This window comes from Entelurus aequoreus, linkage group LG03 (genome assembly GCF_033978785.1).
Source record: "Entelurus aequoreus isolate RoL-2023_Sb linkage group LG03, RoL_Eaeq_v1.1, whole genome shotgun sequence".
Classification (NCBI taxonomy): Eukaryota; Metazoa; Chordata; class Actinopteri; order Syngnathiformes; family Syngnathidae; genus Entelurus; species Entelurus aequoreus.
The window spans coordinates 83,560,619-83,574,877 of record NC_084733.1 but is presented as its reverse complement, the minus strand read 5'-3'; the positions used below and the strand labels follow the sequence as shown (position 1 = coordinate 83,574,877).

Sequence of the window (14,259 nt, the reverse complement as noted above, 5' to 3'; positions counted from 1 at the left end):
AAATAGGAGCGCAAGACAAGAACTAAAACACTACACAGGAAAACAGCAAAAAATTCCAAATAAGTCAGAGGGTGATGTGACAGTACACCTACTTTGAGACAAGAGCTATATTGATGCATGCTTGGTTATGGTTTAAAGTCATATCCAACAACGACTTTTTACTGTCAACTGAGTTTTGTTTTTTAATGATTTCTGCTGGTGGTGTGCCTCTGGATTTTTTCAACGCAAAAAATGTGCCTTGGCTCAAAAAAGGTTGAAAAACACTGATGTAACCGAGCAAGATGAGACAAAAGTTAAAACTGTAGGCAGGCAGGACGGGTGAGTTAAAGTGTGATTAACTACTACTTTGAGCATGGTTAGTGCATTTCGGAATGCATTTGAAGTAAAGTGCTAAGTAGCAGTGCGCTAATAGGCTGCTGTACTCGTAGCCGCCAGTAGGAGCAATAATGGCGGCTGCGATGACATTTATTTTGCCTTCAAAATGCATATAAAGTGCATCTGGAAAGTATTCGCTTTTTCTAAAGCGTTATTGCAAAATGGAATGCATGGAGAGGAGCCAGATGAGGTGGTTCGGGCATCTGGTCAGGTTGCCACCCGAATGCCTCCCTAGGAAGCCCCGGGGAAGACCCAGGACACGTCAGGAAGACTATCTCTCCCGGCTGGCCTGGGAACGCCTCGGGATCCCCCGGGAGGAGCTGGACAAAGTGGCTGGGTGGAGGGAAGTCTGGGCTTCCCTGCTTAGGCTGCTGCCCCCGCGACCCGACCTCAGATAAGCGGAGGAAGATGGATGGATGGATAAATTGTCCTCAAAATTCTACACACAATACCCCTTTACGACAATGTGAAAACCTTTTTTTTTTTGCTAATTTATTTAAAAATAAGAACTCATACATAAGCTTTCACAACCTTTGCCACAAAGCTCAAAAGTGGGATCAAGCACATCCTGTATTTACTGCTCCCCCTAACCCTGATCAACCCTTCGTACCCGGAGGCTAAAGACTTGTTAATACAAGTCACTTTTAGTTGTAACACTGCCTTAGTCCAGCAGGGGGCAGTACTGACACTTTAACTACCTTGATACATTTAATGCTGAATATATTTGTAAAGACATGCACCTGCGGATAGGTTGATTGGTAACACTAAATTGGCCCTGGTGTGTGAATGTTGTCTGTCTATCTGTGTTGGCCCTGTGATGAGGTGGCGACTTGTCCAGGGTGTACCCCGCCTTCCGCCCGATTGTAGCTGAGATAGGCTCCAGCGCCCCCCCGTGACCCCGAAGGGAATAAGCGGTAGAAAATGGATGGATGAATATTTGTACACGCTCCCTTCAAAAACGTCGCTCAGTAACTGACGTCAGCGGACATTTGCACACAAGTTCACGTCAAACACTTCATTGTGGTTGAAGTATTTGACAGCTGGACGCTGGTTTCAGGTGGACGGACGTTGCCGATTGGTCACGTGGTGTTAAAAAAGGGAGGCGCTTGGTCGAAGTTTACAATCACAACTGTTTTATTTTGAAGTAAAAGCAAACAAATGCAGGAGTGGTGTACTTTAACGTGGTCACATGACTTTCCTCAGGGGTCTTTCCTTCACTGTGATTGGTCCAACAGCAGCCCCCTCCTCCCATTCTGCACCTGAAACGTTCCAAATAGAATTATAGCTCTTCATTCAACTGCAGCGTGTCCCAAAACTAATGGCACGCCTCACATATAGTAAGTGTACTGTCAAGAGGACAGCACTGTAGTGAATATATTTAGAGTAGTCAGTGGACAGCTTGTATAGCAGGGGTGTCTAAAGTTTTTCCTCTGAGGGCCACACTGGAAAAAAATATCAAAGCATGCAGGGGCCATTTTCATATATTTTACATTTTCAAAACTAATATATTTATCCCTTGGGGCTTCCCAAGGACTAGGAAGAGTCTCAAGTCATAAAAATGTTAAGTCATATATATATGTATATTTTTTTTAAATTTTATTAAACACTTAAATATCTAGATCAACTTCAGCTCCATCTGTCGACAAATGTTGTATTGCCCTTTTTGTCAAAGAAAACCGTACATTTTTATTTGGTAAAAACACAAAAATAAGCCATTTCTTCCCCCAAAATTATTTTTAAAGTGTAATATTTGATGTGAAGTAATTGGAATATTTGATGTGAACTAATTGGAGCTTTAATTATGTCAATAATTCATATATATATACACATATATGCATATACATATACATACATAACCCTTCAACATGAAAGTATCTAAAATCAACTTGAGATCTGTTTTTCATTATTTTAATGTTTGTGCTTTTTTTTTTTGGGTCAAAGAACATTTTAAATGGCAAACAAAACATGCAACATTTTCCCCAAAATATATTTCAAAGTGTAATATTTGATGTGAAGTAATGGGAGCCCTGAATAAGTCAATAATTCACAACATTGATTTTATTTCGTTATTTTTTTGAGCAATGACAGTTTGAAAATAAATACATCCCACTAAAATTCTTGGGGATCCATAAGGGTCCCACTCATAAAGTGTTAAAATTAAGTCATGTTTATTATTTTAAAATATTTGTTCGATTATAAATCCTTACTATTTTTGATTTTTTTTTGTTTATGCTCTTTTTGTCAAATAAAACTTTATGGCAAACAAAACATGCAATATTTTCCCCAAAATATATTTCAAAGTGGAATATTTGATGTGAAGTAATTGGAGCTTTAAATATGTCAATAATTCATAACATTGATTTTAATTCATTATTTTTTGAGCAGTGACAGTTTGAAAAAAATAAAATAAATCCCACTAAAATTCTTGGGGATCCAAAAAGGTCCCACTCAAGTGTTAAAAATAAGTCACATTTTTCTTTTTTACTTTAAATTATTTTTATATGATTTTAATAGTTTGTTTTGCCCTTTTTGTCAAAGAAAACCTTACATTTTTATTTGGCAAAAACACAAAAAAAAGCAATTTTTCCCACAAATTATTTTTAAAGTGTAATATTTGATGTGAAATAATTGGAACCTTAAATATGGCAATAGTTCATAACATTGATTTTGATTCATTATTATTTTTGAGCAATGACAGTTTTAAAGTAAAACATAAAAGCCTGCATGGCAGCTTGTTTTATTAGAATCAACATTGCAACTTTTTATTGTTAGTTTGATCTTTTATCCCACTTTTAAATGTATTTTATTTATTTTTTAATAGTATTTGTAGAATGTTCTGCAGGCACAGGGGGGGCCCTAAATGTCCCCAGGGCCACACGTTGGACACCTGTGTCATACAGCAATAGTACAGTCCTGAAATATGAGCTCCTCTTTCGGCTGATGTGTTCAAAGTGACTTGAAAAAGGAGGAATCGAGAACACTTTCAAAACTTGCCTGTTCTGGTCATGTGACCCCGACTTCCTGCCAGTTGGCGGCGACTTCCTGTCTCCTGGCAGTCAGTGTCGCAGCAAGAACAAGCCTGATGGATGCCGCTCGACTCGCTCCACCTGTCAAAAGACATGATCTTCCATTGCGCCGGAAGTATATGCTGCCTTTTTTTTTTTTTTTTACAAAATCAACGCTCACCTGTTGGAGAAGGAGCAGGCCTTGTTAGAGAAGTCCACAGCAGCAGAAGCCAGCGTGGCCTTCAGGTTGCAGGTGATGAAGAGCTAAACAGAAGATGTCCATCAACAACCAGGAAGTGGTCTGGACTAGGGTTGTCAAGGGTCGACACAAACGTGCAAAAAATACACCACCTGATTTTTTTTTCCATGCATAGGGTCGGGTAACGAATTGGGTACCATTATAGGCACCGACCACATTCCGTCTGTACTATGAGGTATCGATTGATGTATTCCTTGTTTCCCGGAATATAACCCGCACCCACTAAATTTCAGATTAATAAAACATTTCCCACATTAGCCGCACCCGACTATAATCCGCAGATATGTTGTGAAATGAGTTATTACGCTGAAATATTTTACATACCTTAATCGTTACCAAACTAACACGGCAGTAAAACGGCCAATCAAACAAAACAGAAGTCACCGTCATGGACCCACTAGCTGTGCAAGTTAGTTTTCCAATCAGCTAAACAGACTCAATAACTCCACGGTGACGTTTTGGTGAATTTACTGAGGAATTTGTGAAACAATACGAAAGTTAATACTAACAAGACACTCTTAAACGCTAATGCTAACGACGCTATCGTCATCACATCACGATAGCACGTACAAATATGCATGAAAACACTCCTACATACATCACACATGGGACGGTTTAGTAAGTAAGAATTGTTTGTTATATTGTAAAACTTACAAACGTTGTTTGGAGTGGTGAATGAAGAATCCATACGAGTAGAAACGCTATGGATGGATAGAAAAACCAGCACTTTTACTTCCGGTCTAAAGCACTATATGGACTGACACTGCAGCCCCTGTCTGAAAGATAGTGCTATAGCACAAAATCTTTTCAGGGTCTTTTTGGTAACCATTTGCATTATGGCCGTCAGCAAATAAGAACCCATATGTTAGCCGCAGGGTTCAAAGTGTAGGAAAAAAGTAGCGGCTTATAGTCTGGAATTTACGCTACTCAAACGGTGCCAACTTTCAAAACCTCTGTTGCCCGTGACGTCACGTCCAGTTGCAGACTAAGACAGCGGTTCACGTAGACAGTCAAGCAGCACTGAGAGCGGACTCAGCCAACCCCCCCCCCCCCCGCCCCCCGGTAACGATGCAATTTTCCACACCAACGTAGCAAGTATGCTCGGTAGGAAACGCTCCTATAACGTAAAGTAAGGCTCCACTCCTCCAAAATGCGCTAGCTTAATGCTAATTTACATTGGATTTGCCTTAGACAGGCTACTATTAGCATTAGCAATTTTTCATGGCCATTTCAACACCGCCATGGCAGTTGATTGTTAAAAAAAAATGTTCAGAAAGACAAAAAGCTGTAGTTTCGAATAATTGAAATTTTCTGTCAATCATTTACAATAAAAATAATATTTTGTGACGCAGTATCAAATATGATACAAATTGGAAAATTATTTTTGTAAAAAACAAACAAAAAAGGTTTGTTTATAAAGTCTAATAAAAGCTCCAGTTTTAAATAATTGGTTTTCTGTCAACAATTTAGTGGCTCAGGCTTAAGGACCCACTGCTAAAAAGCATTAATTCAATGATCAAATACATGCTGTCGCGAAAGTATGAGATCCACCAACACAAGCCCAGGGAGTGTGCAAGAATGATTTACATAGTAGCCATATTTAGAAAGCACAGCCACATATTAAGTGAAAGGTGTATCTTGTATGTATTAATTCAATAATCAAATACAAGCTGTCGTGACAATATGGGATCCGCCACCACAAGCCCTGGGAGTGTGCAAAAATGATTTACTTTGTAACCATATTTAGAGAGAGTACCACCACTTAAGTGAAATGTGTATCTTGTATGTATTCATTCAATCAAATAAAAGCAGTCAAAAATGTAGATCTGCCACCACAAGCCCAGGGAGTGTGCACTTTTGTTTTACTTTGTAGCCATATTTAACGCGTACAGCCACATATGTGAAAGGTGTATCTTTTATGTATTCGTTCAATATTCAAATACAAGCTGTTGTGAAAGTATGGGATCCGCCACCACAAGCCCAGGGAGTGTGCAAAAATGATTTACTTTGCAGCCATATTTAGAGAGAGTACAGCCACATTAAGTGAAAGGTGTATCTTGTATGTATTCAATCAAATACAAGCCGTCATCGGGAGTGTAGATCCACCACCACAAGCCCAGGGAGTGTGCAACAATTTACTTTGTAGCCATATCTAACGAATAAAGCCACATATGTGAAAGGTGTATCTTGTATGTATTCGTTCAATATTCAAATACAAGCTGTCGTGAAAGTATGAGTTCCGCCACCAACAAGCCCAGGGAATGTGCAAAAATAATTTACTTTGTAACCATATTTAGAGAGAGTACAGCCACATAAGTGAAATGTGTATCCTGTATGTATTCATTCAATCAAATACAAGCAGTCATCAAAAGTGTAGATCTGCCACCACAAGCCCAGGGAGTGTGCACAAATTATTTACTTTGTAGCCATATTTAACGCGTACAGCCACATATGTGAAAAGTGTATCTTGTATGTATTCATTCAATATTCAAATACAAGCTGTCGTGAAATTGTGAGATCCACCACCACAAACCCACGGAGCGTACAAAAATTATTCACTTTGTAGCCATATTTAGAGAGTACAGCCACATTAAGTGAAAGGTGTATCTTGTATGTATGCATTCAATCAAATACAAGCAGTATTCGAGTGTAGATCTGCCACCACAAGCCCAGGGAGTGTGAAAAAATGATTTACTTTGTAGCCATATTTAGCGAATACAGCAACATATTAAGTGAAAGGTGTATCTTGTCTGCATTAATTCAATAATCAAATACATGCTGTCATGAAAGTATGAGATCCGCCACCACAAGCCCAGGGAGTGTGCGAAAATTATTTACTTTGTAGCGTGTACAGCCACATATGTGAAAGGTGCATCTTATTCATTCAATATTCAAATACAAGCCACCATCGGGAGTGTGGATCCGCCACCACAAGCCAAGGGAGTGTGCAAGAATGATTGACTTTGTAGCCATATTTAGAGAGTACAGCCACATATTAAGTGAAAGGTGTATCTTGTATGTATTCATTCAATAATCAAATACAAGCAGTCATCGAGAGTGTAGACCTGCCACCACAAGCCCAGGGAGTGTGCATTACCACAGCGTGCAAGCCAACCTTTATCACTTCCACAAGTGCTAAGAAAAGACCGTTCAGAGAGAATCTTCTGTAGTCTGAACACCCCTGCTTTCGTTCTTTTACCAAAGTCTAGAGCAGGGGTCACCAACCTTTTTGAAACCAAGAGCTACTTCTTGGGTACTGAATGATGCGAAGGGCTACCAGTTTGATACACACTTAAATAAATTGCTAGAAATAGCCAATTTGCTCAATTTACCTTTAACTCTGTTATTATTAATAATTAATGATATTTACACTTAATTGAACGGTTTAAAAGAGGAGAAAACACGAAAAAAATGACTATTACATTTTGAAACAGTTTATCTTCAATTTCGGCTCTTTAAAATTCAAAATTCAACCGAAAAAAAGAAGAGGAAAAACTAGCTAATTCGAATCTTTTTGAAAAAATTAAAAAAAGAATTTATGGAACATTAGTAATTTTTATTTATTAAGATTAATTTTAGAATTTTGATGACATGTTTTAAATAGGTTAAAATCCAATCTACACTTTGTTTGAATATATAACAAATTGGACCAAGCAATGAGGTGGCGACTTGTCCAGGGTGTACCCCGCCTTCCGCCCGATTGTAGCTGATAGGCTCCAGCGCCCCCGCAACCCCAAAGGGAATAAGCGGTAGAAAATGGATGGATGGATGGACCAAGTTATATTCCTAACAGACAAATCATTATTTCTTCTAGATTTTTCAGAACAAAAATTATAAAATACATTCAAAAGACTTTGAAATAAGATTTAAATTTGATTCTACAGGTTTTCTAGATTTGCCAGAATAATTTTAATCATAATAAGTTTGAAGAAATATTTCACAAATATTATTTTTCGAAAAAACAGAAGCTAAAATGAAGAATTAAATTAAAATGTATTTATTATTCTTTACAATAAAAAAAATAAATTTACTTGAACATTGATTTAAATTGTCAGGAAAGAGGAAGGAATTTAAAAAGGTAAAAAGGTATGTGTTTAAAAATCCTAAAATCATTTTTAAGGTTGTATTTTTTCTCTAAAATTTTCTGAAAGTTATAAGCAAAGTAAAAAAAAAAAATTAATTTATTTAAAGTGAAGAACACATTTTTAAAATATTTTCTTGGATTTTCAAATTCTATTTGAGTTTTGTCTCTCTTAGAATTAAAAATGTCAGGGAAAGAGAGACCAGCTTGCTAGTAAATAAATACAATTTAAAAAATAAAGGCAGCTTACTGGTAAGCTGCTGCTATTTGAGCTATTTTTAGAACAGGCCAGCGGGCGACTCATCTGGTCCTTACGGGCTACCTGGTGCCCGCGGGCACCGCGTTGGTGACACCTGGTCTAGACCAACATTAGCGGGACATCATCTCACCACGCCTCTGTTGTCCTGCTGGAACATGAAGGCCTCCATCTCAAACCGCAGCCGGTCGTCCTGCGAGCGAGGCAGGAAGCGGGAGCTGGATCCCGTCAGCTGACTGTCGAACAGGCACCTGAACGCACCACAGAAGACACCTTCAAGTCCAGCAGGGAACGACAAAAAGACGTGCACCGGTGAACGGACCCGTTGTTGCCCATGAAGGCGTATCGAGGGACCGTGTCCACGTTCTTGGACACGGTGGCCACGCAGCTGTCCACCGCCACCCTGAGCGGGGTGTGGTGGAACTGTTTGACGACCACTTCAAACTTCATCATGTCTCCCAGCAGGAAGTGAGAAGACGGACGGGGGGACTGCCAGTCGTCTGAAAGTGGGACAAGGACCAGAGTGACGGCGTCAGAAGACCCTCGACTTGCTGGACCCACCTGTCATCAGACTGAGGGAGAAGTAAAGGTTTTCCTCGGCATCTTTGGACTCGGACGAGGGGATCCAGGTGGGCTTCAGGGCGCTGCTCACGCCGTGCGTCCTAGAAAAAGGACATTTTTAGAAAGTGGACACGACTGAAGCTTCAGTTTCCTGGACGCCGACCTCTGGTACTGACACTGGATGCTGACCGAGACTTCTCTGGTCCTGGTGATGGGACTGTGTCCCCGAGGAGAGGGGGTGTGGTGCAGCGTGAAGACGTAGCTGAATGTGTCCTCAGACATCTGAAAGTGAGGTTAGATGATTTAAAAGAAAAGGGTCTGAGTCTGGAGTCCGGTCTCACCTGCAGCTGACTGCCACAGGTGTGCAGCTCCGCCTCAAAGACCAGAACATGAGAGTCTTCACTCGTGACGGGACATCCTCCCAGCGTGACGTCCTCAGACTGGACAGCTCTGCCGGTCCCCAGAAGGTCTCTCTGGGCCTCCACGCGGACAAAGTTCGGTCCGCAGACCACGTGGATGCGCTCGGGCGCCTCTGGAGGACTCAGCTCAAAGTGAGCGGGGAAGCGAGGCTCCTCCTCTGCTGGGGGATCCGGATACCTCCAGGACAAAGTCTCAAGGGAGGACTGCCGAGGATCTGGAAGACAATCAGGTGAGGGAGACGAAAGATGATATGCACTTATATGGAACTACATCCATCCACCTTATCAGAGGTCGGGTCGCGGGGGCAGCAGCCTAAGCAGAAAAGTTGAGACTTCCCTCTCCCCAGCTACTTCCGGGGGATCCTGGAGTCGTTACCAGGACACATTGGGGAGACATGGTCTCCACAACGTTTCCTGGGTCTTCCCCGTGGCCTTCTACTGGCCAGACGTACCCTAAACACCTCCCCAGGGAGGCATCCTGGCCAGATACCCGAACCACCTCATCATTTTAGACATATACACACACTAATATGTATGTGTCCATATACAGTACATACATACACACATATATTATATATACACACACGTTCATATACATACATACACACACATCCTTATATACACATACATATATATACCTGTATATATACACACACATATATACACTGTCAAAAACATATCTACATTCATATATAGCTACACTATAAAAAATGTATCTACATCTACAATAGTGTACATCTTGACACAGTACATATAAAAGTAAACTACTTCAGGGAGGGTGTGAAAAAATATTGTCTGTATATAATTAGATAAATATATATATGAAAATTTATATTTTTAAAAATATATATGTTTATATGTGTTACATATTTTTACAATATATGTATAAATAATATAAAATATATATGTTGTATATATATTTTTTATTTATACATATTTTGTAAACATATTTGAAAAACATGTAAAAAATATGTATTCAAAAATATATTGTAAGAAATTATACATTTTTAAATGAATATTTTTTACAATATATATTGTAAGAATTATTGTAAGGAAAAACATTGCAAAAAATATATATTCAAAAATATCGTAAAAATAAATATTTAAATAATATATTATAAGAATGTATATTATACTGTTTTAAAACATATTGTACATTTAAAAAAAAAAGTTTTAAAAAGATATCTATATATATAATATACAAAACACAAATATATGTATAAAAATATAGGTTATATACATTGTAAAAATATATATAAATGTAAAAATACATTTTAAAAATATATATAAATGTAAAAATACATTGTAGCAAATATATGTTACAATACATTGTAGCAAATATATGTTACAATACATTGTAGCAAATATATGTTACAAAACAATGTAAAATATATGTTACAAAACAATGTAAAATATATTTTACAAAACAATGTAAAATATATTTTACAAAAAAAGTAATATATTTTACAAAAAAAGTAAAATATATTTTACAAAAAAAGTAAAATATATTTTACAAAACATTGTAAAAAAATATGTTTTAAAAAACATTGTAAAAAAATATGTTTTAAAAAACATTGTAAAAAAATATGTTTTAAAAAACATTGTAAAAAAAAAATATATATATATATATATATAACAAAACATTGTAAAAATATGTTTCACAAAACATTGTAAACAATATATTTTACAAATATATATTTTACAAAACATTGTAAAAAATATGTTTTACAAATATATATATATTTTACAAAACATTGTAAAAAATGTGTTTTACAAAACATTGTAAAAAATGTTTTACAAAATATATATATATATATATATTAAAATATATAAAATAAATTATATATTTAAAAAAAAACACATTTCAAACAAATACCTTTTAAGGCCATTGCCATGCAACCAGATGATTTTCTAACCTGTAACCGGTTTTGAAAAAGTCTCATTATAATTAATATACCAAATACATTACGGGGATCGTGTTGAATAGAGAATCGATTCTGAATCAAATCACAACCCCAGAAATCAGATGGAATCCTTGGATGCCCCAAAATTGACACCCCTACTTGTTTTACACGCTGGATTGGCTCCTACATAAAGTTGTGTCTCACAGTTCATCAACATTGTACATATGTGTGCATACTTCCATTATTTTTACATTAAACTCACCTTTTTTACAAGATCGACTTTCGTCAAGGTCGGTCACATGACCTCCATGAATAACGCCAATGTTAAAAGACAAACACGGAGGATGTTTCACCAGACTTTAGTCGAGCTACAAAAATATTCAGCGGAGCCCGGAAAACATAAAAAGCTTTTTCATGTAGAAGCGACCTTTAAATGTTTAAAACGCTCAACTCGCGGTCAAATATTAACACGCGTTCCATTTATTCATGAGGGTCTTTCCCAGCTAGCAGCTAGGAGAAGGTGAGGAAGACTACCTGCCACATGCTGGACTTCAGGCCTCTTCTGGTCCGACCGGCCACGACTCCACCTCCCGTCCTGGGCCGAGGCCGAGGCGAGCGCTAACGCTAACGCCACACACAAGTGGCAGTAAAGTGCTTTACCAGCCATCTTCATCATCATCATGATGAAAGTGGTTTCTTCTTCTTAAAGAGATCCCAGTCAGCGGCAGCTGCACCTTTCTAGTCTGCGCTTGCCTGATTGTCCTCCAGCTGCGCCTCGTTCTCCCGCTCACGCCCACCTGTGGAACCTGCAGGAGGCCATTTAGCTGGGTCAAAGGTCAAAGGCGCACGTTTGCCGCTAACATTCTCTGATAATCAAATTAATTATACTCTAAAAATTAATTTCAATTTTAGCACAAGAATTCCATTGCTAAAATCACAAAATATGCAATCTTTTAACCCCAAAATGTTCAAAGTGGAATATTTGATGTGGAATAATTGGAGCCTTAAATATGCCAGTAAAACAAAATTTATTTTGATTCATTATTATTATTTCAGCATTGATAGTTTAAAAAAAAACAAAAAACATTAAAATTATTGGGGATCCAAAAGGGTCCCACTCATAAAAGTGTTAAAAATAAGTCATACATATTTTTTGTTTTACTTTGAAGGCTTACATCTCTAGATACAATTCAGCAATGATGAGTTTTTTTAAATTAGTTTTTATGTTTTTTTGTTTGTTTTATGCTCTTTTTGTCAAATAAAAAAACAATTTTTTTTTATGGTAAACATACAAAATATGCCATATTTTTCCCTCAACATTTTTCAAAGTGATGTGAAATAATTGGAGCCTTAAATATGTCAGTAAAACAAAATTGATTTGGATTCATTACTATTTTTTCAGCATTGATAGTTTCACAAAAAATAAACACTAAAATTCTTGGGGATCCAAAAGGGTCCCACTCATAAAAGTGTTAAAAATAAGTCATAATTATTTTTTTTACTTTCAGCACTAAAATTTCTAGATCAACTTTAGCAATTATAAGTTTTTATTAGTTTGTATGTTTTTTTTGTTAGTTTTATGCCCTTTTTGTCAAATAAAGAAACTTAGTTTTTTATGGCAAACACACAAAATATGCAATATTTTCTCAATTTTTTTTTTTTCAAAGTGGAATATTTGATGGGAAATAATGTCAGTAAAACAAAATTTATTTTGATAATTTTTTTTTTTTTCAGCATTGATAGTTTAAAATAAATAAATAAATAAAATAAAATTATTGGGGATCCGTAAGGGTCCCACTATTAAAAGCGTTAAAAATAAGTCATACATTTTTTTTAAACAACATTTTTCAAAGTGGAATATTTGATGTGAAATAATATATCCATAATTTTAATTATTTTGATTATTTATTAATTTTTGAGTATTAAAAAACAAACACTAAAATTATTGGGGATCCAAAAGGGTCCCACTCATAAAAGTGTTAAAAATAAGTCATACATTTGTTTTTACTTTCAAAGCTTACATGTTGAGATCAACTTCAACAATTATAAGTTTTTATGTTTTTTGTTTGTTTTATGCATTTTTTTGTCAAATAAAAAAACTTATTTTTTTATGGCAAACACACAAAATATGCAATCTTTTCCCCAAAAAATGTTTAAAGTGGAATATTTGATGTGAAATAATTGGAGCCTTAAATATGTCAGTGAAACAAAATTGATTTTGATTCATTATTACTTTTTGAGCATTGATAGTTTAACACAAAATAAACACTAAAATTATTGGGGATCCAAAAGGGTCCCACTCATAAAAGTGTTAAAAATAAGTCATAATTAATTATTTTTTACTTTCAACACTAAAATCTCTAGATCAACTTCAGCAATTATAAGTTTTTATTAGTTTGTATGTTTTTTTTTTTGTTTAATACCCTTTTTGTCAAATAGAACAATTTCGTTTTTTATGGCAAACACACAAAATATGCAATATTTTTCCCAACATTTTTTTTCAAAGTGGAATATTTGATGTGAAATAATTGGAGCCTTAAATATATCAGTAAAACAAAATTGATTTTGATTCATTATTATTTTTTGAGCATTGATAGTTAATAAAAAAATAAACACTAAAATTATTGGGGATCCGAAAGGGTCCCACTCATAAAAGTGTTAAAAGTAAGTCATACATTTTTTTTTAACAACATTTTTCAAAGTGGAATATTTGATGTGAAATAATTGGAGCCTTAAATATATCAGTAACACAAAATGTATTTTGATTCATTATTACTTTTTGAGCATTGATAGTTTAACACAAAATAAACACTAAAATTATTGGGGATCCAAAAGGGTCCCACTCATAAAAGTGTTAAAAATAAGTCTTTTTTTTTTACTTTCAGCACTAAAATCTCTAGATCAACTTCAGCAATTATAAGTTTTTATTGGTTTGTATGTTTTTTTGTTAGTTGTATGCCCTTTTTGTCAAATAAAAAAACTTATTTTTTTATGGCAAACACACAAAATATGCAATATTTTCTCAAAGTGGAATATTTGATGGGAAATAATTGGAGCCTTAACTATGTTAGTAAAACAAAATTGATTTTGATTAATAATTTTTTTTTTCAGCATTGATAGTTTAAAAAATAAAATAAAATAAAATAAAATTATTGGGGATCCATAAGGGTCCTACTATTAAAAGTGTTAAAAATAAGTCATACATTTTTTTTAAACAACATTTTTCAAAGTGGAATATTTGATGTTAAATAATATGTCAATAATTTAAAAAAATATATTATTTTGATTATTTATTAATTTTTGAGTATTAAAAAACAAACACTAAAATTCTTGGGGATCCAAAAGGGTCCCACTCATAAAAGTGTTAAAAATAAGTCATACATTTGTTTTTACTTTCAA

At 35.6% G+C, this 14,259-nt stretch overlaps 1 protein-coding gene across 1 annotated transcript; it reads right to left on the bottom strand.

Annotated features, from left to right (window-relative positions):
- Positions 1-1,485: 1,485 nt before the first annotated feature.
- Positions 1,486-11,595, bottom strand: LOC133646987 (zona pellucida sperm-binding protein 3-like). Its single transcript, XM_062042995.1, has 9 exons — positions 11,395-11,595; positions 8,879-9,171; positions 8,701-8,819; positions 8,538-8,638; positions 8,299-8,476; positions 8,110-8,227; positions 3,562-3,644; positions 3,370-3,482; positions 1,486-1,634 (listed from the first exon to the last, which is right to left on the bottom strand). Exons 1-9 carry the CDS (start codon positions 11,540-11,542, stop codon positions 1,561-1,563), a joined length of 1,227 nt encoding a protein of 408 aa, XP_061898979.1. The 5' UTR covers positions 11,543-11,595; the 3' UTR covers positions 1,486-1,560.
- Between the last annotated feature and the right edge of the window lie 2,664 nt (positions 11,596-14,259).